Raw genomic sequence first — 27,261 nt, 5'->3', positions numbered from 1 at the left:
TTGCGACTCAACTACTTACAAATCGTAAAGTCAAATTTATCTGCATTCTATTGATTTAAACCTTTTCATAAGTAGTGCAATTGGACCGAGTATATCAGAGAGGAACCAACGCACATCAAGTTGAAACTGAGAAAAAGAGGTCTGAAGTTTTATTCCTCCATTAGACTCAACGTAGAAAATAAACTTTAACCTTTCTTTTCACCGACTAATTTTTATTTATCGATTTTGAGTTTTTGGCAGGAATTATATACGACTGGTGGAACTCTAAAACATTCTTAACTCAATTTTTTCGAAAATGTGGGTTGGTTCCTTTCTGATTAACTCTGTCCAATTAAGTCTTGGAAAGCCCCGCTTACATGATCCTTTAAAAATCTCATACTTTTGGTTTTCTTGCCAATTTTTGCTCCGAGAAAATTCATGCTTAGATTCGTCCGAAAGAGCATAAAGTTGACAAAAATTTGAATTTAGTCTCCAATTTGAAGAATTTTGACATTATGGTGAATGTATGAAGGCCTTTCTGACCAGACAGCATAAATCCATGTTTTAAACGAAATCGTGCGTATCTTCCCTTTTTTTTCACAAGCATCAAAAAGCAATTACATCATAGGTTTAGCAGAGCTGGTAAATATTGTCAGCTTTCATCATTATGAGAAACCGACCAGCACCAAAATATTGAAAATTAAAATTTAGCCCGGGGGGGGGGGGGGGTGTTTGCTGAGGTAGTCTCAGAGGGTCAGGAGGGCTCGAAAATTTGCTCTGTTTTGCTCTACGACCAACAGTTTAGGAGATGTTTGCATTCTTATGTCAAAAGTATATCCGTTTCAGGCATTGAAAAAATTTAAAAGCATTTTTCTAGCAACTACTGAAAATGAAATTTTCAAAAAAAACTGAGTAAGTTTTCAAATGGGGATGAAAATCGAACAATTTATCAATTTTTTATGGAAAAAGACTACTAGGCACAGAGGCAGGGCACTCCAAGTATGCAGGATCAGAGGAAGAGAAAAAAAGAAAAAATTAAAGAGATTTAAAAATATATTTCTTATTGATTCGTCTTACAAAATATTGAGTACAATTACTGTAGTTGCTTCCAAGGGATAAATAGAAAGCTTTCCAGTAACTTACTTAGTTACATACTGCATATCCTCTAAGTGTAAAATTAAGTTGTATCAAACAAAATACATTTTAACGTTCATTGAAATAAAGTAGCTTCACATATTTCATAGTACAATACAGTGCTGTTCTGCAGTGACGAGGAAAAACACCGTATGAACATCTGGATGTTCCCAAATTTCCCTCTTTGAAACATATTTTTTTAAGAAATTGAGGAATAATTTTCTTTTTCTTTGAAATTTTCAGACACAGTAGATTAAATTGCAAACGAAACTGATTGAAAAATTGAAAGACATATAAACGCAGGTTTCCCCTCTTAATTTGTATCGTATCAAAGGAAATTTGGCAACACCTGAAGGCTTAAATGGCGTTTTTCCTTAGCATGGCGGTATCCAACAACTCATTCTTTGATGAAAAACATTATTGTATAGGTACATTTCCCTGCCGAAATATTTATTAGGAAGAAACTTTAATGGGAATTGCAGAACAGAGCGTTTAGCTCTTCACCAGCTAAAAAATTCATAAGAGTACAATCTTAGGTATGTAAACATGGGTATATTCTGTTTGGATAGAAAGGTCCTCATATGTTACTTTAGAAGGAGTGTATCATTTCCACATTGCGAAGATTGACACTAAGTCATGTATTCTTCTCGGCTAATGATGAAACGTACTTTTGCCTAGGTCTTGTTTTTACTAGCCTACAGGGTTTTATAGAGTCACGTGTATGTTTACAGATATTGCATATATTTATCAAATTTTATTCTCTTTGTTAAAATAAAAATATATATTTTAAAAATAAAACTTCTCGAGTTGTGTAGTTCCGGCATCACTCCACTCAGTTTACCTTGGATGGTGATCAGTCCTTTATATTAGTGCGGCAACAAGACATTTATCACAACCCTGTGGAATTAGTACTATTAAAAAGCGCAGAAGTCCATTTTTCAAAATCGTTTTTTTTTTTTGTATTTTTTAACTCTCCGGTTGTCTTTACAACATTACCTACATAAGAAAGCAGTGGTAGTCTAATTTTTGGAGCAGATGCACAGGAGCATAAATGTTTTATAAAAAAAAGCGTCAAAAATGCAAAAAAAAAATGATTTTAAAAAATTTGGCTTCAGTCCTTTAAAAAGTACTGATTAATGTACCAGGCCTAGAAAATAGAGTTTTCTTACCTACAACATGAATAAATGTTGAATTTTTCCTTAGAAGACTAAAACATTGTTGATTCAATTAAAATAGAAAGAGTATTGATTTAGTTTGCAGATTTCTCGTTACCAAGGTACACTCTACTACAGGTATGGACAAATGGAATTTTAGAAAGTCGTCGAAACGCGTAGATTTGGCAGCGTTCAATGGTACGACTGCAACGCCATATTGAAAACTTATTTACTTTCTATTTTAAGAGTGGGTCTCGTCAATTTCGTGTTGTTTTTTCGTGTTCTTAGTTGAGGTTTTCGTTATTTTGAGTTCCATCAATTTTTTAAATTCATCTGAAGCTAACGGATCTACCAGAACCTCATTTTGAACTGCGCAGCAAAGACGACTACAACTTACGACGTCACTCAATGGCCTATAATCTCAGCGCTGCCACTTCGGCACCCCGTTTGTCCATACCTGTAGTAGAGTGTACCTTGTTCATTACAGTAATAGAAATTGCCATTTGGGAAAAAAAAGTTGAGGGTGGCTCCAAGCCTGTCCCCAAGAGCCTTGAAAATGTTGACCGGAAGTAAAGCAAGATTCTAGTAGAGTTGCCACAAAAAACCAAAGAGTCTCTTCTCACAAGAACCAGAGATGGCCTTGAAGAGCAAAATCAGGGTCGGGCTCTCGCCGCAGAGCTGTGCCCACCAAGTAGGCCAATTTATGGGCATACTGGCAAGGCGCAGGCACCCGGATTGTACCCTGAAACAAACATTGAACAAATGAGCAGATAACAAACTGGAGTTTGAAATGAAAATGTAATGGCAAAAATATCTGAATTAAGGTTTCAAATAACTTTCCCTCTTATTCTGATCAGGAATCATGACAGCTTTCAAAAACCAAAATAAAATATTCGAGATCTTTTGCGAACTTCAAAAACAAATTTGGACCCTTTAAAATTTACAGAAAACCTCACAGGATACCTTCAGTATGCTAAAAATGGAAATTTTCTCTTCATCCACCAATAATCTCTACAACAAACATGTTAAGACGTAGATACGTGACATGTAGGCACAACTATTACACATTTCAGTGGTTCTCATTGCAAGAGAAAACAAATCAACTTTCAAGATAGTCATCAGCAAAATAACGAGATGATTGAAACTCAAGCGCTTTCATGTACTTCGAACAGTTCTCAAAATTCAGGTACATATATTCAAGAACTGGTAGTCGAGGGGTTAAAAAATACCCCACGTGTAAAAGCTATGAATCAAATGAGTAGAGAGGAGAAGAAATGGCTAAGCCCAATCTGACAGGTTAAATATACCACTAGAAAACATAAAAATTCGAGCATTCTCATACATGATACCTCTGCAAAATTTTGCGTAAAGCATGATTTGCACAACGAAAATTACTGAAAGGTATTCCTAGCAAAGATATTAACGTTTTATGATGCATAAATTGAATCTCCCTGCTTATAAAAAAAAATATACTACTTGAGTTAAATCACATGTTAAACATTACCGTGGCAGTCTTTGCAGTATGAAAATATGACCACAGACGCTTCGGCTCAGCTGTTGTACATGATTAACACATTAAATGGCACAGGATGGGGAAGGAACACTGTTCATTACGAGGCCTGCCAAAACGTTGTAGCACGCAATTTAATTCAAATAGACTCTTGTTTTTCATGTGAAAGAGAAATTCAAATTCTTTGTGACCAATGCTACAACACATAGCTATCTTGATTTGAAGTCAATATTAGTATTTTTGTCGCAAAAATCATGTAATGCGAGACATTTTGAAGAGGGAACATAGATTTGAATGCTTTAATTCATACCTTGTCCAGTAGTTCATTGGCATTGCTGACAAAGCAACTCCTCGTGACAACAATTTTTGGATGAATAATTTAATAGCGTGCAATTAATGCACAACTTTTTATTAGTTCCTGATGATATTGAAGGAAGGATCTCTTTTAATTTAAACTTGGAGATTCCCTTAAAAATAAATGAGATAACATTAAACTTACACTCCAGTTGTAGTAAAGATGGGTGAAGGCATATGTGATTCTTTGTATTTGATCCATAGAATAGTTCCCATCATCATGTATCACATGGTAGTATGTTGGAGTAACGGTTCCAAATCTTACAGACTGACTTACTATAAAAAAGTCAAACCTGGGAAAAAAAGGTAAAAAAATGTTCATCATCACAAGTAAATCATTGTGCAAAGTATCACACTGGTAAATGCTACTTTAGCAGAGTTATAAGCCATTTCTGGTCAAGAAATTTTCTTTCTTTCAATTCTTTATTTAACTGAATTTTGCATATCCTCAGCAGTTTTTCAAGACCAATCTGATCATTATTTTATCGGCCATGCAAAGTTTTGTAACGCACAAAGTAATGCAATACATCACCCTAATGACGTCATTCCTATGTGTATCCAAAACTGTACATGGGTTTTTCTTAAAATAAGGTTTTTTTTTTTTTTTTCATCTAAAGGTACACTTTTCTCAGAATCTAATGGGTGGATGGATTTCCAACAAATGTTATTGGATTTTTTTTAATTATTTTTTTTTCCTTATTATCCAGTAAGGAAAAAAAATCTGAGAAACTCTATGAGTGATTTTTTTTTTTAATTTTTTTAAAAACTCAAGAAAACTTCAGGTTTTTTAATTTTGAAAAAGCTGGGAGAAAATCCAAACTCTCAGAACATTGCATGCTAAAATGGAGATGTTGCACGTGTGAGGAATTTGCAATTAGACTATTGATTCTTATGTAAAAGTTTGCGAGAAACACGATGGTGCCACTGGTTTTCTCTGAAATAAATTCCCAAGCTTAAAAAAAGCTCTCAAGTTGAGGGCGTAAAGGAGGGGATATCCCTTGCTATCCTGAGAGTCCACGTCTACATCAAGACAAACTCTCCATGCAAAGATAGGGAGCGAATACATTGACAGGGCTGCCACTTTATTTGGGGACTCTAAAACTGGAAACACTGCAACCCTGCTAATGTATTTGCTCCCTATCTTTGCATGGAGAGTTTAGTTCGTCTTGATGTGGAGGTGGACTCTCAGGGTAGCGTGGGATATCCCCTCCATTTTGGCCTCAACTAGAGAGCTTTTTTTGAGCTTGGGAGTTGATTTCAGAGAAAACCAGTGGTACCATTGTGTTTCTCGCAAACTTTTACAGAAGAATCAATAGTCAAAGCGCAAATTCCTCACACATGCAACATCTCCATTGCAGACAAAACGGGAGGACACTCACTTTTGGGGGAGGGTAATAACATCATCCACCGTCGTTCCAGGGGGTGGGTTTTCATGGCCGCGATTGGTTGGTAGAAAGATTCTGGTGTTAATTCTTTTTGCGACTACAACGAATGTCAATTTTGGCGGTTCGACTTCCATTCTTTTAGACCATCTCTGCAGGAGTTTCCTCACATCCCCTACTTCTTTATTTTCAACTTCGGGAATTTGACCTTCGCCAACGCCGTCTCTGTAGATCAACAAGATTTTTGGAATCTTCTTGCGTTCCTTTAGATAGGCCTCGAGCGCCAAGTTCAAGCGAAAGCTGAGATCATGGCTCAACTCGCGGCCTTCCTCGTGGGTTGAGACTGTGCTGAAATATTTGGAGTAAGAGTCATTCAAGGTGGCAACTAGTGCTCCTTGCGATTTTTGTCCCCGCTCATGATATACATCGTACCCTACGACCATCATATCCTGCAACATAACAGAAACGCATGCAAAAAATTTTTTAAAACTTTGTATTATGTTAGGAAGACTTGCTATGGGATTAAATGATTTCACATTTTTTATGCGTTCACTACCTATAACCATGGAAATGTCATTTTAAGTATTTAAAGGTAAAACAGAAAATAAAAAAACCTGATCTTCAGCACAGGCATTGACTTTTTAAGGTACCTAAGAAAAAAAGAAAGGATTTGACTGTAAATAGAGTGAAAGCTTAAAAGGAAGTATAAAATAAAGGACTTATTTTTCTTATGAAGAACACAAATTTTTATGAATTCTTGCAAAGCAGGATACCTAGGACAATCTGTCACATTATCACACTATTCTCCTCTTGGAAATTAATCAATCAACTAGTAATGGACCACTAGACAAGGTATGAATTTAAGCATTCTGATACATGTTTCTTAACCAGAATTTCACGTAGAACACGTTTCGCACAACGAGAATTACTGAAACCAACTCCTAACGAAGATATTAACGTTTTTATTTCACATTGGTTACGAGGAATTTGAACTGCCCGCTCACAAGAAACTCAAAGCTCTACGTGAGTCAAAACGCGCACTACAACGGTTTCAGCAAGCTTCTTAATCTAGAAATGCTCATTTCCCACCATGTGTTGTTCAAACTATCGGCAATTTGCTATAGCTGAGCCAAAGCGTCAAGATTGAGGTTGCCAGATTTTAATGTCGCAGAGACTGTCATGATGACGTTTAGCGCGCGATGTGAATCACATAGAGCATTGAGTTTTCATGAGCGGGTGGTTTCAATTCACGCATCAAGAATCATTAAATATCTTTGGAAGGAGTTGATTTCGGTAATTTTCAATGCGCGCATCGTGTTTTACGTGAAATTTTGGTGAAGAAACATGTATCAGAATGCTGAAATTCGTGTCTTGTCTAGTGGTCAATTGGGGAAAATCTGATGAAATAATTCTGTTCATTCTCAAAAAGCCTTGAGTGCCAATTTTTTTTTCAATTCTTTTTCTGTTCGAACTGCAGGATATTTCTGAAGCAATCACAATCTGATTTTAAATTGCAATCTTCTCAAATTGTTTGATCTCTTGAGATTTAGATCGGGTCGCCTTAACAGTGTTACGTGTTTGCCTCAAATTCTCATGTCCGGTTGCTTAAGTCTCTTGGAGAATGGTCGATTCAACTATTCGAGCATGAATACTGCTAACTCGAGGCTTCCATGAGAGATGACATAGAGAATGCACATCCTCAACAATGATTAAATGTATAATCCCTTTCATAACTGCAATAAAGCCACAAAATTAAGAGTATGCACTTGATGAGAATTGCTACTTTTCATTTTAAATCTCCTATCAATTCACAATCTTTCTCTTTTAATTGATCTCACCTTAACAGGGATATGCACACCCCATGGAGCTCCGCCTTTCTTGCAAATCATCTGCGTTGCCACTTTTGTGGCAACTGACAGGTTGGTTTGATGTTTTTTGGCTGTGTACTCCAACACACATTGCGTCAAAACTGTAACACAATCAGGAAGACAACATCATTATTAGTTACGTATGTTGAAAACTTAAAAAAGTCATCGAGAAGTCTTCAATTTTTGCAGTAGTCTGCCTTCCCTGGGCGCCTAGAAATTGGGAAATTTGGGCCATTGAAGCGCCTGATAAAGATAACTTGTTCCATCAATTTTTACAAACTAAAAATTTTTTTTCGCTGATGGATGATGCCTATGCAAAAAATTAATTTAGCTCCTATAAAATTGTAGAGAAAATTGTTCTAAAAATTGGGTTTCTTGGCCAAGATGGCTCCTAAAATAATGAGTATTGCAATGGTAATAATTAGCAAAATGAAGAACAATTTAATCCAGGGAAAAGCTGCTGCAAAATAAAAAAGACCAGAACAAAAAACCAGGACGTTTTGAGCTCATTAAAACCTCATTTTCAACCGAAAAAAAAGAAAGCAAAAATCGAGTCATTGATATTGCAAGAACCAGTGATGAGGTCTGATTATGAATTAACAGACCTGTGTCAGTGCAGCAAAACCAAAGCATGTGAGACAAAGATTATCTGAAAGCTGGAAATTTCATCACCAGCTCCCTCTGATAGCGACCAACTGGTGACAAGACTGAGAGCCACAGAGACCATTAACATCGGTGCTGTGATTACAACTTATGTCCCTCTACTTCAGGATGTTGATCACTTTGAGAAGACACAGAAAATATCACTTTCTGAAGGCATAAATCATAGCTTCCTCAAAATCGAAGCAATGCCTCTGTGTATCTTTGTGGTGCTAAAAGGCACTATTTTTGTATTGTTTTTTTTTTTTTTTCGGTTGAAAATAACGGTGTAATTAACTTGAAACATCTCCGTTTTTTGGTGTCTGATCTTTTGTATTTAGTAGCAGCCTTTCCCCAAATTAAGTGTTTTGTTTTCCCTAGTAGCAAAGGCTGTTGAGAAAAGTTGTAAAAATCTCGTAAATTTTAAGAGAACTTAAAATTTACTTCAAAACCACTTGAAAATTACGTAAAAACAACTCTTGAAATATTCGTATCAGGAAACCCTTTTTGGGTTTTTTTTTACATAAAATCGAAGAAAAATTTTAAATAAATTTTTAAGTTACTTTTTTTTTTTTCATACATAAACTTCCTGCGGCAAAAATGAGAAAAAAAAAGTGGTGAACAGAAAAGTATAAAAGGAAAAGTTGCAGCCCATAAAAATTGAGGATATAGTTTGTTGATTTTTTCGAAAATTTTAGGTTTTCCTTTAATTAAAATGACACAATTTTTTTATTCAAAAGAATTCCTTAAAGGGGTTTCCTAAAATGAATATTTTAAGAGCTTCTTTACTTAAAATTTAAGAACTCTTACAATTTACAAGTTTTCTTACATTTTTTTGATAACTTTTTGTAGAATTTTTGTTAAGAGTCATTGCATGCTTAATTTTCCATTGCACATTAATTAATGTAAGAATCAGTCAAGTTGCTCTTAAATTCTGTCAGAAAGAAAAAAAAGATACCCAAATTTATTTCTTTGAAAAATAATACAAATAATAATAAAAAAGATAAACAAATTGATAAAAATACAATAAAATAGAATTAAAATAATTGAAAGACATGAAAATACAGAAAACTTTAAAACAGAGAAACAGAAATTAAAAATTCGCGGTCGTGCGCTGAACTCCCGCGTTCGACCTCCCGCTCCACGGTTCCCGCGTAATCTTGAACGAAACGGACGAGCGAAAGAGGGGGGACGGGGTAGAGGGGAGAAGGGGACGCGGCCGAAGTTTCTCGAACATTCCCGAACGTTCTCGGCACTACGGACGGACAGCGGCCGCAGCCCAACCGGCCCAACTCAACGCATAGGAAAAAATCGACCTCTCTCGACCGTTCTGGAACGAGGTATCGAGCGTCGAGAGCCTTCGCGAAGTTTCCACGGCAACCCGCCGTACAGACCGCTCAGCTGCCGCGGGTATATAAAGGCGGGTGCTGCCTCTACAGGGCCAGTATTGAATTAGAAAGCGATCAAGTGCTCTAATCCAAAGCGATCTGATTCAAAGCGGTCTTTTCAAAAGTGCGCTACAGTTTACACAGTGCGATACAGTTCGGACTTCACAACAGCTCTACGTGTTAATATTCGCGAGAGTTATTTTCTTCTGAGATTTTGTGTGCAGTGAAAAGTAAGTTTAGAAGTTTTAAATATGCCTGGAAAAACACCAGCAATTGGAATCGACTTGGGAACCACCTACTCGTGCGTCGGTGTGTGGCAGCAAGGAAAAGTGGAGATCATTGCCAATGATCAGGGCAATCGAACGACACCCAGCTATGTGGCATTCACAGACACGGAACGGCTGATCGGTGATGCGGCTAAAAATCAAGTTGCGATGAACCCGAAGAATACTGTTTTCGACGCCAAACGCCTCATTGGACGGAAATTCGATGATCCGAAAATTCAAGCTGACATGAAACATTGGCCGTTCACTGTTGTCAACGATTGCAGTAAGCCGAAAATTCAGGTTGAATTCAAAGGTGAAACCAAACGATTCGCTCCGGAAGAAATTAGTTCTATGGTGCTGACCAAGATGAAGGAGACGGCTGAGGCATACTTGGGTGGAAAAGTTCGAGATGCAGTCATCACAGTTCCAGCATATTTCAACGACTCTCAGCGACAAGCTACCAAAGATGCAGGAGCTATCGCAGGACTCAACGTTCTCCGCATCATCAATGAGCCCACAGCTGCAGCCCTTGCGTATGGCTTGGACAAAAACCTCAAAGGGGAACGCAATGTTCTCATTTTCGATCTCGGTGGTGGCACATTCGACGTCTCCATCCTTACAATTGACGAGGGCTCACTGTTTGAAGTGCGATCGACTGCTGGCGACACACACCTCGGCGGTGAGGACTTCGATAACCGGCTTGTCAACCACTTCGTGGAGGAATTCAAGCGTAAATATCGAAAAGATCTCCGAACTAATCCTCGTGCTCTCCGAAGACTCCGTACAGCAGCGGAGCGCGCCAAGAGGACATTATCATCAAGCACCGAAGCCAGTATTGAAATCGATGCTCTGATGGACGGCATCGACTACTACACCAAAGTCTCGAGAGCCCGATTTGAAGAATTATGTGCAGACTTATTCCGCTCGACTCTGCACCCTGTCGAAAAAGCCCTTAACGATGCCAACATGGACAAAGGCTCCATCCATGATGTCGTGTTGGTTGGAGGCTCCACGAGGATTCCCAAAGTGCAATCTCTTCTCCAGAATTTCTTCGGTGGCAAAACTCTGAACTTCTCGATAAACCCCGATGAAGCTGTGGCCTACGGAGCAGCAGTTCAAGCGGCTATTCTCAGTGGTGATACCAGTTCAGCAATCCAGGATGTTCTACTTGTTGATGTGGCGCCTCTCTCTCTTGGAATTGAAACAGCAGGTGGAGTTATGACGAAGATCGTCGAGCGAAACGCCAGGATTCCATGCAAGCAATCACAAACATTTACAACCTACGCTGACAACCAACCAGCGGTGACAATACAGGTCTACGAAGGAGAACGCGCCATGACTAAAGACAACAATCTGCTCGGTCGATTCGACTTGACAGGAATCCCACCAGCGCCACGTGGGGTACCCAAAATTGACGTTACATTTGATCTGGATGCAAACGGAATCTTAAATGTGTCCGCCAAGGAGAACAGTACAGGAAGGGAACGAAACATCGTTATTAAAAACGACAAGGGTAGATTGTCAAGAGAAGAGATTGACCGGATGGTCAACGAGGCTGAGCAGTACAAGGAGGAAGATGATAAACAACGCGCCAGGGTGGCCGCACGCAACCAGCTTGAAAGCTATATCTTCAACGTTAAACAAGCGGCTGAGGAGGCAGGCGATAAGCTTAGTGCGGCTGATAAACAATCAATCCTGGAAGACTGCCAAGCAGCTCTGCAATGGCTGGACAACAACACGCTGGCGGATGTGGAGGAATTCAATTACAAATTGCAAGAATTACAGAAGAAATGCTCTCCCATCATGAGCAAAATGCACCAGAGTAGTCAGAATAGTCAAGGGATGCCAGGACAAGGCGGTATGCCAGGTCATGGAATGCCAGGACCAGGTGGAATGCCAAGCTACGGAATGCCAGGACAAGGTGGAATGCCAAGCTACGGAATGCCGGGACAAGGTGGAATGCCAAGCTACGGAATGCCAGGACAAGGTGGAATGCCAAGCTACGGAATGCCGGGACAAAGTAGAACGCCAGGCTACGGAGGGTACCACCAAAACACAAGTGGAGGACCCACAATTGAAGAAGTGGACTGAATTTCTTAAAATCATCCATGAAGTCTACACAAAGATCTCATTATTCGGTATAATTTATATGCTTAAGGGCAAAAAATTGAAAAATGCATCCATTGATTTAGAGCTCAACACTCGATTTGGTGCCAAAATTTTTTGACAGTTCCTAGCAAATACAATGCAAAATAACTGTACATATGTATACATACGTAAATATGTAGACAAATAATATTTTTACTTTTGATAATTTCTTGTTACTGTATCACTGTTTATTTATTAATAAATTTTTAAATGTTATTTTATACCTTAATTATTAGTGTTATTCTTGAATTCAATATTCCCTCCGTCATATGGAAATTGCACATTCAAAAATATTGGTGAAAATCCTTAAAATAGAGGAAAATAATTATAGAGCCACTCTTTAGGGGGGGGGGGGGGGGGGGGGGGAGAATAGCGATGATAAATCACAGGTAACTAATGCAAGTACAGGTCAGTTAAGAAGAAGCGATTTGCTGCATTTAATATTAAATGTCATTTCTACATATTATGAAGAAATTATTTCAAATCCTTCTATTTTTATTTCAGTCAAACTTTTCGATTCTTCTGAATACAGACGACCATAAAACCTAATACGGAAAAATAATCTCACAATTCATAACAATCAACATTGAATTAGACTCATGCATTACATCCGATAATTTTACGGACTCAATCAGAAAAAGACAGGTGATGACAAGAGCAGGTTGGACTTTACGATACAAATTAGAAAAAGGGGGAAAGCCGCAGCTTCCTCATCAATTAAGTAAAAAAAGGTCAATTATCGCAAAGCAACAGCACTATCAGTACAATGCTGCCGTGCTAAGGAAAAACATCGTATGAACATTCGAGAGTTGCAAAATTTCCTCAAATAATGTTTTTTCTGAAAGAAAGTTGTACAGATTTTTCTTGGAAATTTTCAGACATTTTAGATTAAAAAGCGTACAATATTGTCTTAAAAATTGGAAGATAAATATTCACAACTTTCCCAGTAAATTTATACTTTATCAAAGGATATTTGGCAACTCCTGAAGGTTTGTACGGTCTGAATGGTACATATCAACAGATTCTACCATGCTTTCCTATCAAAGGTGATTACTAAATGATCCAAGGACTAGCCGGCTTTACTATGGTTCATTTCATCTGTTTTCAGGACTTCAGGAGAGATTTTGTCTTTTCCCACAAAAAAGAGAAAAATGCTTCATGTTGATTCTTCAGAGTTAAAATAAAGGGTGATTTGTAGTTAAACTGCCCAACTGCGAAGGCGCGTTACATGGGTCAAAATAAGACTTTTCTTCCATGAAATTTTATTCAAAAGAGATTTTTATAGATTTTAGAATTAACTATTCAAAATTAAAAATTTCAAAATGGTGTAAGTGACCCATAATGCTATCTCTACCCCTCTAAAATTAGCCAACCTTGCGATGAAGATATGCATTCTCTCTCTGATCATTTCTGAAATCAATTTATCCTCTGCAAGAGGAGACCTCTATGTGGGGGGGGGGGGGGGGGCGCTCTTCAAACCTTTGTGTTGAAACTATACTTGTTTTTCTCATGTTCTTATTTCTTGAGCCTTCTTAAAATCAAGGGACCAATGAAATTTTGTTACAACAGTCGTTTTCCTGAGCGATTACACTCACCAACGGACACGCAAAGAGCACCTTCAGAAGAAACAGTTTCCTACCTGGTTTATCAAGACAGCACACCTGCTTAATGGCTGCATATCTATCCAGCCTATCAGTGGGCAGGAATATCAGCAACATTTCACACGAGTTTGTCTCTAAAGCATCCTTGATTCCTTGTAAGAATCCAGCGATATTGTCTCTTTCAATTTCCTGACTGTAAAAATAATTATTTTTCATTAATTAGAGGAATGCGATGATATCAATAGAGAAAAACAACAATAGTTCCATATTGGCAGTTCAAAAAATATTACAAAGGAAATGTTATTTTTTAGATAGAGATATGAAGTTTTTACTTAGTTTATACAGGATGATCCAGAACATCCCCACCAATCCTCTCCCTCAGTTATTTTGCGTCGTACGAGGTCAAGGACCAAGGGATCGAATAGGGAATCGATCCCAAGGAATCTGAAATTCATCGTCCCAAGCCCCCAGCTTTCTTTTGCCAGCAAAAGGGGGATCTTCATTCTAAAAGTCGAGGTTCGTGGTTAAATGTTAAAATTTTCCTACCAAAATAAGAAAGTGCGGAATATTCTAACCTAAATCGGGACCAAACCATATAAAATTAGCCCATCCCTTTTCAAAATACACACTCCTTTAGAGAAGGGACAGAGCTCTCTCCATAAAATAGCAGGGGCAAGGTTGCCACAGAATTTAGAAAATGAAATTCTCTGACACTTCCTTGTCACATTTTGATCAAATTCACTGACAATTAAAGATATGACAGATGGTTAAGAAGACGTAATTTGAAACATCTTTACACAAAATCTGTTGTTCAAAACGTCAAACCTATTCTATAGGGGCGTATAAGGGTGACTTAACAATTTTTCCCAGACACGTTCCTCTTTTTCTCTGACATTTCCAGGTTTTCCCTGAATCTTTAGAATTTGCCAACATTTCCCCATATTCCCTAATTGAGGCAACCTTGCAGGTAGCTGAATTGACACGGAGGCATGAAAAAAAAAAAAAAAATATTCCCTGGAGAATTGGCCCAAAGATATCCACATCTGATCTATCTGAGGCCCAATTGATGCGGTACAAGAGGGGGCCTTTACATTTTTGAAATTAAACACTAAGAGTCTCTTTGTGTCCTGTCAGCAAAGCTTACAGGGGCATCAAGTCCATCAAATTTGGACTATTTGAAGATGATCACCTGAGAATCATCACATTTATTTTCCGAGACTCTACTTCGACCTGCCGACTTCTTTGAGGGGAGCACTGTGTCCCGTCTTTGGTGGTCGATACATCTGACAGAGATAGAGCGATTGTGGACCTTTTGGTGTTGAATAAGATTAAAATTGTCAGCACTTTCTGATTTTGACAGGATATTTTCAAAATTTATCAGGAACTTGAACCTTAAAAAGCAGGACCCTTTTTAATCCCCTAAAGGAAGTCAGGATGGCCTCCAGACAATGGAATTCGAATTCCTTGGGGTTGAATCCCCATTCATTCCTCCAGTCCACAATCTCGTCCAACCTGAAATAACCAAGAAGACAGCCTGGTACGGGTGGTCTAGATCGCCTTGTACATTCACGGCCAAAATTTCTAAATTAAAAGAGCTGGAGGACAAGGCGCCTTGTTGCAGTTTTTTGAAAAATTGAGGTATTAATGATTTCAAGTAAAACTAGTCTTAATGAATATTCTGTGAAGAATTCGCTCTCAAATTCCAATGTTTAAGCACCAAAAAGTTACTTTGAACTTTCTTTCCAGCATAAGGATCCATGCGATTTCAAAGCTTGAGACATTTATTTGTCGAAATAGCAAAAACTGCACTTATGCGCCTTGTCCTCCGAGCTCATTAATTAAAATGTAACTTTACTCTTTTGATGACTTGTAGATGCACTGAACTGCGCAGAGCTTCTTCCTTTAGACACTATACAGGGTCATCCATCATCGGTCAAAAACTATATTACACACACAGACAAAGATCAACTTCCTGAAAATTTTGCCTTCAGTCATCCTTGAAAGCCTCCTTTTCCGTGGATAGTTACAATAAATAAAAAGCTGATAGGAGACAAGCAAAGCAATCCTGAATCAAGTTGAAACTTACTAATTAGGCTCGGAAAAGGTCACCCCCATTCCTCTGGATGCTCTCCTGATATTGGCGACAAAATCACGGGCGTTCCGTGCGCTTTTTTTGATAACTATCACAGTCCAATGAGTAAGATGTTTAGGATCAAAAACAGGATTCTGGCGGAGTTGACTTGTCCAATCTGCTCGAGAATCGACTTTAAAGTTAATGCTTTTCTCATCTTTTTTGCCTAGCAGGATTGTCATTGGATTCTGGATTCTACCTTCAAATCTCATCAGATCCTGAGCAAGTTCCATGTTCCATGGAGTCAAATCCTGCGCTATCTGTAATCAAATTATGTCAATAATTAATCACCAGATTCATGCAGAAGTGCAGAAACTTTCCGATCACACTATCACTGTGAGAACATGGGAAAGCCAGCTCTTGAAAGCATGAAAATCGCGAATTTGTTGCGAAACTATCTATATTCTTGGATTCAACATGATAACAGAAAAAGTAAGACTAATGCATCATGAGTAATTTTTGTTACGTATGTATTATCGGGTCATTATGATCTGACACTTCCAAAAATAAATGCAAGGATTTGATCGGAATTAGCTTAACTGCATTTCGTATCGCCTAATTTCTCTAGACACTAATGTTATTGAACAGAAAACCAAGCAGAATAAAACTTTGTAACTTTCTGTGAATTTTTTTAACAGTAAAAAGTAATACTCATGCCATTTTAAAACAAAATTTATCTTCATTTTTTGTTATAAAAACTTAAAAATTAGAAGACTAGCAACTACTGAAGGCTGATAAGGCGTTCTTCTTCAGCATAGCAGTGTTGGAGAACACAAAGACAGTAAATAATCTTTAAGAAGCTTAATCAGCTAAACAATTAAAAGAAAATGTTTGAGATTCTTGCAAATACAAGCTTGCAGACGTTTTAAACAATTTTTCCTAAAATTAAGGAATTTAGCTGTCAGCAGTTGAATCAGTCATCCTCAGAAAGACTTAAACACACAAAAAAAAAAATCGAAAATCGAGTTTTTGGTTGTCTGTACTGCTTGGACATAGATGCATCTACCAGCAGAAAAACGTATTTTTAAGGCCTGAAAAACATCTGACAAGCCTAGTCACTCACAAAAAAGCTCAAACACCAAAGCATTGAACAGTAATTGTTTATCTTGATTGGATCCAATTTGAATCCATCGTATGATCGCAAGTTATCTTGAATTTTTAAGAATGAAGGGGAATACATTAGTTCTTTCCGACCAAACATGTATTAGTTTTAGAGCTTCTAATAACGTTTTTGCACTTGTGATCGTCAGCAGTGTAACTATCTTTGAGTAAGTTAAAATCGTGTTTTAGGTAGAGAAAAGTAAATGAAAGTTTTTGAGCACACTACGGCTTGAAAAACTAAAAATTTGACTTGAATTGAGGAAAATATAATATGTATCTTATTATACATGCAATTTCGTTCATTCTCAAAAATACTTTGGAGCGAAATAGTTTTTTTTTTTTTTTTTTTTTTCTATTTCCACTCAAATTGTAGGAAAATTTCTTAAACAACCAAAATCTAATAATGAATTAATCTTCTCACACAATCATTTTCCTGACCTCTAAGATTTAGAGGGAGATGATGAAAAACAGTTTTTGCTCATTTTTCTTGAATTCTCATTTCTGCTGCTTAGGTTTCTTTGAGAGTGACCAATTCAAAGGTGTTTTTCCTTAAATTCAGGAATTTTGTTGCCGGCAGTTGTTGCAAAGAACTTGACTGATTAATTAAAGATCCAAGAAAATTCATATGACCTTTCCAAAGTCTGCGCTAAAATTAACACGGGTTTATTTCTATCGGTGCTACCTTGAACAAAAGTTAAAGTAAGGATTACATTTTTCACCGTAAGAAAGCCAATTTCCTTCATTTTAACTGAATCTGGTTGTTCCTGTAGTAGTAAAATCATCAGAAATAGATAATACCTCTGATGTACAAAATTTAATTCATGCCATTCAACTAGTAAGTGAAACCTTTGCAGCAACTAAGATCTTCAGAATAAATTGGATCACTCAATGGTCTGGTCTACTCCTTCGGCTTATTGTAAAATTATTAAGTTAATTTGTTTCCTGACAAGTAAATCATACATAGTGACTGCTTTTCAATTGTCTGGCGAGTTTATTCCTGGCGCAATTAGGCAAAAGTACTGGTGGCAGTTTCTGATCATACAAGATGAATCACTAAATTCAAAAAGGGCACATGTCCAGAAAACCAAATTGTTCAGGAGACACAAAAAACTGTTTATTTCGTGGTAGATATTTTTTGGAAAGTCGTTATGTTTAAAAAAATATCTACCACAAAATAAACAGTTTTTTGTGTCTCCTGAACAATTTGGTTTTCTGGACATGTGCCCTTTTTGAATTTAGTGATTCAGATGACAACTTTCAGCTTACATCATTTTTAACTTGTTTTTTTTTTGCAATCCGGAAAAATACGCATTAACACACTGACAGGAAGCCTATTAATGGAAAAACCACCTGAGATATTTCTGGCTTCAGATAAAAAGCACCCTGAAGAACAAATATATGAGAGCAACTTACTTCAGGTACCCTCAAGCGATGGTTAAACGCCATGAGTTTATTCACTCTTTCTTGCGGACAAAGACCTGTGTGTTGTGCCACAGTCTTCATTAAACGGAAATTCGACCGCATTCCATCATCCAATCCTGTCATAGAGCACAGCTCAGGAATTAGGTATATGAATGAAGCCATTCCAGCTCTCAACTCCCTCGCTTTACTCTTATGAATCAACATGGGTTGGTTGAGGTCTCTGATTGTTATGCCCCATTTCTAAAAAAATAAAAAAATTATCGATTATTCTGTAATAGAGAGAACTTTGAAGCTTTCATTCAAACGATTTTTTTCTTGAGGACTGTTCGAAACAAAGAATACTGTTTCTTGAGTTGAAATTAATTCATTATACAAATGGACTGCCAGGAAGGGTAAGAATGGATCGTATTCGATAGTGGTTTGATGTATCGTTTGGTTCAAAACAATAGAACATAACCTCAAACCAAAATTTTTAGACATTTGTTAGAAAAGCTGAAAATGAGAAAATTCGTAGCAACTTTAATTCAGCCATTTAAAATTAGCCAATTACTACTCATAACGAATCAAAAATCTATCAAAAAAAAACCCGTTCTGTCAGATTACTCAATTGACTTTTGAAGCTATGTTTATGTTTCGAACCGATCGATATCGATACAATCTCACCCGTTTGATGTATCAAATACGATCTATAAAAGCCTTGAAAGATACGTTTCTTTCTGGAAAGATGGGTATCAATATGGGCCCACCCTGAATTTCCTGAACTTAACGATTTTTTTATCTGATTGAAGGTTATATTCTATGAAAGGGATCAAAATTTGGTTATTTTCGGTCTATTTATAGGTTTAATACTGACCTAAACATCGGTATGAAGGCCGATTTTGGCGGAAAATGAGAGTTTGCAGCTGAATGCCAAAAAATAAGCACTTTTTGCCAAAATTAGACTTCAGACTCATGTACAGGTCAATATGAGACCGGAATGAGACCACAAATGGCCACATTATGATGCACTCCGTAGAATATAAATTGCAGACAAACAATCAACTCAGGCATTTTGTCGAATTCCTAAGCAAAGTTTTAAACATTCTCATTCAGATTAAAATTCTAAATCTTCAGCTAATTTTGGACACAATAATTAACTGTCTTCATTAATAGGAATATTTTAAAAAATTTGCATCATTCCATGATCGCTTTAATAATTTCTGGCTCAGAAATGAACATTCATTTCAAAAGATACGGCATTTTTTTTAAAAATCAGAGTTTTTACAGTTTTGAAGGTTAAAATGTTTATATTTGTATTATAATGTATACGGTGCGGTATATATGTATGAGCATTTTGAAAAAGAAAATACTGTGATAGATCATAATTTGATGAATTCTTACTTCCAAAATATTGAAAATTCGAAAGTTCTTGGTAAAAACATATTCCTAACGTATAAACTTCCTGAACTTTCAAAATTTGACTTTAAGCGTTCAATAAAATGCCTAATTTGACTATTTGCTGGCAACATACACACCTTCAATGAGCAAAAAATCATTGAGCTAAGGGAATTTAGCTAGAGTGGACCCAAAAAAGGCTCTTATTGATACCCCTCCTTAGAAGCAGAACCTTGATGTGAGAAATTAGCATTTACAGCTTGCATTAGAACCAGTTGATTGAAAAAGCTCACTTACAAAAAACTTAAATCTATGTATATCTGAACAACCACTGCGAACAAACTATTCGTTATTCAAATGACATGAGTTAGGTTTTACCCTACTTCTCTGGTGCATTTCGCTCGTCTATCATATGTATCTGGGAACTTTGTGGCAGAGAGAGTTTCTAATATTTTGCCGACACTAAATCACCTCTACAATTCAAGTTTGAGAAATAATACTCACATTCTGAAAATAGTCGCAGTAACTTATAATGGTTCCATCTTTCATTTTGAAGGTTGATTTTGGCGTAGTCTTATAGTCCACATCATCGACCCGATAATATCTATCATTGTAATTGGTGAATACCGTTTTTCCCAGCATGGCCGCTTTATAAACATCCTGAAACTGATGTGCAAAGAAGTATTATGAGGACTGAATCTGCTAAACACTCGAACAGAATCAATATATTTCATTTAAGTTGCTAAAATGAGGGGCTTGGAGGACAATAAGAGCAGGTTTTACTGTTTCGAGAAATACATGTTTGAATATCTTAAAAATTGTATTCAAAATATTTAAATTGATGTAGGTATTTCATTTTTTTTTCCTCTTCTTTTTTTTTAAATCTCTTTCTCATTTTTTGTACTTAATCAATGTATTACTTTATAATTGTGTCTTTTTCTAGGTTCAATTGATAATTTTCTACAATGTACTTATGTTATTCCCATTTCCTTTATTATTTTATTTCATCATGTAATTTGTGTTTCAAATTCTTAAATGTATTCAAACTATCAAAATTTTCAAAATTGTGTTCAAGATATTCAAATTCATGCATTTCAATTTTTTTTTCTTAACTATCTTTCATTTTTAAGGCAGATTAATGTTGTTCTTTATTTTATGTTTAACTTTTTGAATAAATATAAAAAAAAAAAAAAAAAAAAAAAGTTCTGAAGTTACATGAATCCTTGTGGCGGTGTTTGCTGGTGGGCTGACATTATTTTTATGCATCGTTTTGCTTACTTGACTCAACTTGACTGTCAGCTTTTTATTATGGCTCTTTCGCCCCTTGAAAATAATTTTTTAAACTATTTAATGAACTTCTTAGTTTTTTCACAAAATTTTACCGATTGTTAACTATTCTGCAGTCCTGCAAAAATTCTTTGCAACTGCCCCATTACACACTTGGAACTCTTTATAAATTGATATAATGAGCTCTCAGACTCTCAAAATCTTGGTATTTTCACAATCTATATCTACAATTCTTTGGAGCTGATTTTCCTAATTTTTAAGCTATTGACAAGTACAATCTTTGGTAAAGCCTACTGAGATCAAATATTTAAATTATATCCTGAGTTTTTTACTGCTAAGAAGCAGACCTCTGACAGTGCAAAGAGCTGATCAGAATTTTTACCTGATACTTCTAGGGGCGCTCGAAAGCACTGAACCTTGACAACTAACAATCGGTACTTTGTACTGCCAATCAGTTTTCTATGAACTCAATTGAACTTTTCCCTGTATTAAACTAATTGGGTTTCTCTCTGGAGGAAAATTTCACTTGACTTTATTAGAAACTAATCCAATCCACACAAATGGGTCCCTTTATATAAACATGATCTTACGTTGTGTTGACTTTGTTGCCAGCAGCTTCGAGCTACATCCAACGCAGTGTCACTCCGCATGACCTTGGATATAATTTCTGTGCACATTAAAATGTTGTGTTCATGCCGTCGAATGCTAGTTAAATAACCAGGCCACAGAGTGAGATTAAATTCAGTAATCGGCACCTGAAAAATTAGAAAACAAGTTTGAAAAGCCTAGGATAGAATGAAAGTCCGCCTGATTGAAAACGGATTTATGAAAGGCATTTATTTTTAAATGATCACTGCGGGAAATAAAACAAGCACAAAGAAGATATTTTCTAAGTTTCAGGTGATAGAATATTTCTGCAAACTGATGACAGCTCTATGGTAAGAATCAATGCTTACAAGGCTGTAATAAAATATTGAAAAAATAATACTTTTGGTTCACCACAGAATTCAAAGTATGAGATTTCTCGGCACACTTTAAAGAAATTCCCTGACAATTGAAGTTGTGCCAGATGGTTATAAATGAATAATATGAAAGTTTTCAGGCAAAATTTAATGTTCAAAACGTCAAATCCGTTCAAGAAAGTAAATTAAGATGTGTAAGAAGTAAATGAGTTTTTTACATTCAAAACAGTAAAAAACCAGCCACTAAGAAGACCAGAGTTGGCTTTTGTCCACTTCGGCATTGTAAACTAACTTCTAAGTTAAGCTAATGACCAAACTTTGGTTTTTAAAAAAAATACACAGTACGCATAAATTTGTTGAGAAGAGTTCAGACTGGTGAGGAAATTATTTCATCATAAAGTGCACTGAAATATTTTTGATACTAATTTGAAAGACTCAGAAAAGACTTAATTTTGAAAAATTAACGAGCGAAAATTGAAAATGACCAATGCAGGAAACGCTGATGTCTTTTTTAGAAGATGAAAATGGAAATGGATCACTTGACAAGGTACAAATTTAAGCATTTTGATTTATGTTTCCTAGCCAAAATTTCACTTAGAACAGGATACTTGTAACAAAAATTACTGAAACAAAATCCTAATTAACAGATAAACGTTTTTTTTTTTTTGATTCGTTACAAGGATTTTGAATTCCCCGCTCACAAGGAAAACATGGGTGTACTTGAACCAAAAAGCGTACTTCAACAGTTTTGGCAGGCTTCTTAATGAAGCAATGTTCCTGCGTTCCTTGCGTTTTTCAGAGTATTGACAATGTGCATTAGCTAAGCCTAAGCACCAAGATCGAGGTTGCCATCTTCCCACACCACAAAGACTGTTTTAGTAAAGTTAGTGCACGATTGTCTCAGGTAGACTTTTATTTTTCCATGAGCGGGAGGTTTGAATTTCAGCGTTGAAAAACGTTTAATATCTTAGTCAGAGTTGATTTCAGAACTTTCTGTTGTGCAAAATGTTTTCTACAAGAATATTTAATGGGGAAGCATGCATGAAAATGCTCAAATTTACACCTTGTCTGATAGTCTTTTGCTTGGCAACGTCCATGACCTGGACAGTAGAACTTTACTCCTCTGAACTAGGGTTAAATAGCATGATTTATTCCATTTTAATTTTATCCAAAAGAGAAACGAAGCCAGCTTTGACACAAAATGACGAAACCATGACAGATTTGCACCAGATGAAGTAATTCAATGGTAGTTACCCCCGCAGCCTTGTCGAAGTAATTTCGGCCAACCAAAGTCAGATTTAATTTTGCGAGGCACTTTCTCACGATCACCCCAAAGACTTGAAGATAAGCCAGATCATCTGGCGCAAGATCATTTGTGAATGTGATTGTGATTTTGCATTCACCACCATCAAGCCGTCTCGCCACAAACTCTTCCACCTGCAACAGGAAAATTTCATCAATTGTCATTTTTAATCTTCCTAGTTAAGGTTAATAAATGTGTGACAAAGATGAGTTTACACTTAATTATTTATCAACATAAGCTATGATCATATCCTTATTTAAAAAGAACCATTATTTGGAGATTAATCGTTTGAGTTCGTCTGGAAAAAACTGTTGAATCCATAGATATAGCTAAGGCACCACAAAATAATAACCTCTATGATTTTATAATTGGTTTAACCTGATTAATCCTGATTTTCTCTCCACTGTTTTTCGTTTATTTTCAAGCTATTTTGTGAGGATCTCCTCAGATTTGTGTGATGAAAAAACGATGGAAAAAGCTCAAAAGAAATTTAAGATTGCAATTGAAACCTCTAGGAGAAGGAAATGAAAAACGTTCACTTGATTTCATGAAAAGAAAAAAAATTAAATTTGAAAATTAGAAGAGGCGTACAGCCCATAGCATATTTAAAACAAATGTTGCAGAGCTAAAAATTGAGTTTTTGAGGTCAATTTTCTTACTAAGCTTACTCTGAAATAGATTTTGTTCAACGCCACCTACAACTCAATTTTTCATAAATGCCATGAGCCTAGATTTTACACATTAGACTTTTCCCTAAAAAGATATAGGCTGGTTACTGAATCACCATCTAAACAAGTATCAACATCATAATCTTGTCATCCGAGAACAATACAAAGATATGGAATAAGGAGTAAATCCTATAAAAGACATCATCATTCCCCATAAATTTTCAGGAATATCTACCACCAACTCTGGTTGAGTGGACAGGATAATCAATCAAGTCCCAGACTTATAGCTACACATTGGCAAGTTAACTCCTCAATGGTAGCATAGGTCATATACTTGCTGATGGGTTTAAGAATTTATGCCAAAAATTAATGGGATCATGGCAAAGAATTTTTGAAGGGTTGAAGAATAGTAGAATAAATTGTTTCAGATTCCATGTTACCAATGCTTTCAGATCTTTACGGTAAAGTTCCTCTTTACATTAACAACCACTCTATAGTAGCATCACATGATCACTATGGAAATATATAGGAACATTTTCTTGTCAGAGAAAAAAGTAAAAAAGCTGGAAAGAATTGACGCTGCTCTGGCTTGGAACAACAATCGTCTCCTGTAATAAAGGACATTTTATTTGAACATTAAATGTGCATAGTTATCAACCTACATTATTGTGGAGCTTAGTGCTCAAGAAAATGCTAGATCCATCAAAGAGGAAGCCAGCACCATTGGTAAGTTCTCTCATACGATCACGGATGAGTTGCTTCCTGACAGAAATTCTGTCTTCTTCAATCCCATTGATGGGACCAAAATCTACATGATAGTGATATAAGCACCAGTTGGTCGTAGATACAAGCTGGAAATAGTTCGCTGCAAGTGGAATGGTTCGCCCACTTTCGCCTGAAAAAATGGAGGAAATTTCAGAATATCAGTTCATGATGGAAATTAGGTAACAGTTATTGCAGCAAAAACTGAAAATCCATAGTTTGTACACCTTTTATTTAAACAGTTTATTTTCACAAGTTCTAGATGTAAAAATCTACCAGGGTTAATGATTTCATTTTTCAGGGATAAAATTGAGGATTTTTAAACAGTTTCCGATCGATAAAGGGAAAGACTCGAAGATGTTTCAATAACTTCTGAAAATCAGGGGTACAGAAAGTTATTAGACTTCCCATTTTTCAAAAAGGCTCATTACTTCAAAAACCTCTTTTTCCAAAGCTATAAATTTTTTCTTGTCCTTTATTCACAAGTTGCCACAATTTTGCAAAAAGCAGGCTAATTTCACAGCGATTTAAGAAAAATTCGGGCATTTCACTGCGATTCGTGAGGAGTCACACAATTTTGAACCTACTGATAGCTCACCTATCAATCGTGACTGCATGATTGGAGAGTTTCTGCACCTTGTTGAAAATTTCTTCACTTACCTACTTTCTAGGATATATAACAACCTTTTAGAGCCTTAAAGAATGTCTTAAAAATGGTAGATTCCTGTTCCTAAACCTTCAATTTCAGCTACCAAAAGAAGCGTTCATTGGACAATGCTATTTGGCATTTCTAAAGTCGCCACAGCAAAATAAAAAAAAAAAAAAATCTTTCAAAGCTGTGGACAAAACAATTCAATGATGTACAATACTGGACAATTTCGTAAATTTTAAAAACTTTTCAAGGCGTTACAAACCCTGTCTATGAGTTTATACGATTTTCCTTGTACAAAATATTACTATTGAAAAAGCTCATTAAATAAAAAAGGAAGATTCTGATTGAACTTCTCAGTCTGCTGACTTAACTAGAATGGACTAAAAACTAGATAATACTGCCAGAAAAGAAAGCTAAATGCTGGGAGCATAGTTGTCAGATGGTGCTGATTCCCCATTCAAACCTATGTGAAGTGTCCATATTTTCTTGCACAATCTTGCAAATGAGGCTGGGAGTCAAGATTTCCCTGATTTCTTCATTTTCTAATTTCCTGACTTTCCCTTACTTTTTTCACTTTTCCCTGATTATTCCTGAGCTTCGAACAAACTTTCCACTTTAATCCTTTTTTTTAATTACGCCAACTTTCGCCAAGCTTTGGACAAAATTTTCTTTTTTGAAGATTCAAATTATGAAAAGAGGCACTGGAAGTTGTTTGCAATCCCTTGAATAGCACCAGCTGAAGTTGCCCAGCTTCTCCTAAACCGCCAGAAACCCTACAGTTACTGCCAAAGTATTTGGAACCAACCTTTTTCGCGATTTAGAGACTTATTTGTAGTCTGACAGAGTTCTCTTGCCTTCGGCCGAACTCCACTGCTGCCATTGCTGCTACCTGTGGATATGAGACATTTCATGTAGCTAATGAATTTGGAGAAGCTTGAGAAAATGGACACATATAACATAATCACCAAAGTTTATGTTACAAGGCATTATTCTTTCATACCGAGAGTCTACATTGCAACTGAAATAAACAGCTATTATGAAAGATGATATGGTGTAGAAAATGTATTTCCATACCTTCACAGTTTCCTGCTCTCTCTGGGTGCTTTTGCAGGTAGGTTAAGAACATTTTGAGTTGCATTACACACCATGCAGTTGCACTTAGCGAGTGCTCGTTTAAGTTAAAGAGGGTTTCGTACGACTTCCCACATTTATGTACAGTACGTTTTTAACTTTCTCTGCTCAAAATTTCAAAAATTTCTAAGCTCACAAAAATATACATGATTGGAAATGAAAACTCATAATTCTGAGCTCCAGATTCTCATCTGGGGAAACTGACGTGGGAGCATTTCCATTGAGTATTCCATGGGAGCATCAGCATTTGAGCATGGGTGCTGGAATAATTCCAACCATCTTAGCGCTAAACTAAATGTAAGGAGGAACAATGGACCAAACACATCATTAATTTGGACGGATTTGATTAGACTCAGCCTTGATGTTGCCTAATTTCCTCTCATGTTTACCTTTTCGAGCAAGGACTAAGCAACATACGATCTTCAAACTTTTTGTAAAGCTTTGGGTCACATAGGATATCGAAGCAATATTAAAAAAAGGAAACAAAAAAAAACAAAAAAATTATAAATGTGAAAAAAATTAAAATTTTTCTTGCAAAAAAAATGCAATATGAGAGGAAACTAGGCAACATTTATGATGTCAATAGGCTGCTTTTGGTTAATGTTTCTCAAGATCCTTTACAGTGCAGAGACTTTTTGTAAAGCCCTGAGTTATAAAGGATATCCAAGCAATATTAAAACGGAAAAAAAAAAAAAGAAAAGAAAAACAACGGAAAAAAAATTTGAAAAAAATTAAAATTCTTCTTGTAAAGAAAACTGAAACATGAAAGGAAAGTAGGCAACAAATGATGTCGTTGCGCGGCTTCTGATTAACATTTCTCAAAATCAATTACAGTTCTGAGAACTCCACTCGACAGGAGCAACTGTATGACCATTAAGTTCTTTCAAATTGAAAAAATTAACCTCTTAAACTGTGAAAATATACTTACTGGCAATTGACAGCTGTGACATACTAGCTTGGAGCATAGCAGCGCCTCTCCCAACCGGCTGAAACAAAAAAAAAATTGACTTTCAGAAATGATCAGCCTGCAGTAATAACAGGGGGT

At 36.3% G+C, this 27,261-nt stretch overlaps 2 protein-coding genes across 2 annotated transcripts; one reads left to right on the top strand and one right to left on the bottom strand.

The window, feature by feature from the left end:
* Positions 1-1,014: 1,014 nt before the first annotated feature.
* On the bottom strand, positions 1,015-27,219 carry LOC140223739 (piwi-like protein Siwi). Its single transcript, XM_072305917.1, has 13 exons — positions 27,145-27,219; positions 25,891-25,974; positions 24,334-24,566; positions 22,955-23,137; positions 21,329-21,493; positions 19,956-20,117; positions 18,069-18,317; positions 15,510-15,814; positions 13,462-13,616; positions 7,352-7,482; positions 5,511-5,962; positions 4,277-4,424; positions 1,015-3,009 (listed from the first exon to the last, which is right to left on the bottom strand). Exons 1-13 carry the CDS (start codon positions 27,179-27,181, stop codon positions 2,887-2,889), a joined length of 2,427 nt encoding a protein of 808 aa, XP_072162018.1. The 5' UTR covers positions 27,182-27,219; the 3' UTR covers positions 1,015-2,886.
* On the top strand, positions 7,507-12,051 carry LOC109035112 (heat shock protein 68). Its single transcript, XM_019048607.2, has one exon. The coding sequence runs from the start codon at positions 9,660-9,662 to the stop codon at positions 11,763-11,765; it is 2,106 nt and encodes a 701-aa protein (XP_018904152.2). The 5' UTR covers positions 7,507-9,659; the 3' UTR covers positions 11,766-12,051.
* Positions 27,220-27,261: the final 42 nt, after the last annotated feature.

Source organism: Bemisia tabaci, unplaced genomic scaffold (genome assembly GCF_918797505.1).
Source record: "Bemisia tabaci unplaced genomic scaffold, PGI_BMITA_v3".
Taxonomy (NCBI): domain Eukaryota; kingdom Metazoa; phylum Arthropoda; class Insecta; order Hemiptera; family Aleyrodidae; genus Bemisia; species Bemisia tabaci.
The sequence above is the reverse complement of the archived record's forward strand: the minus strand, read 5'-3'. Positions and strand labels throughout refer to the sequence as shown.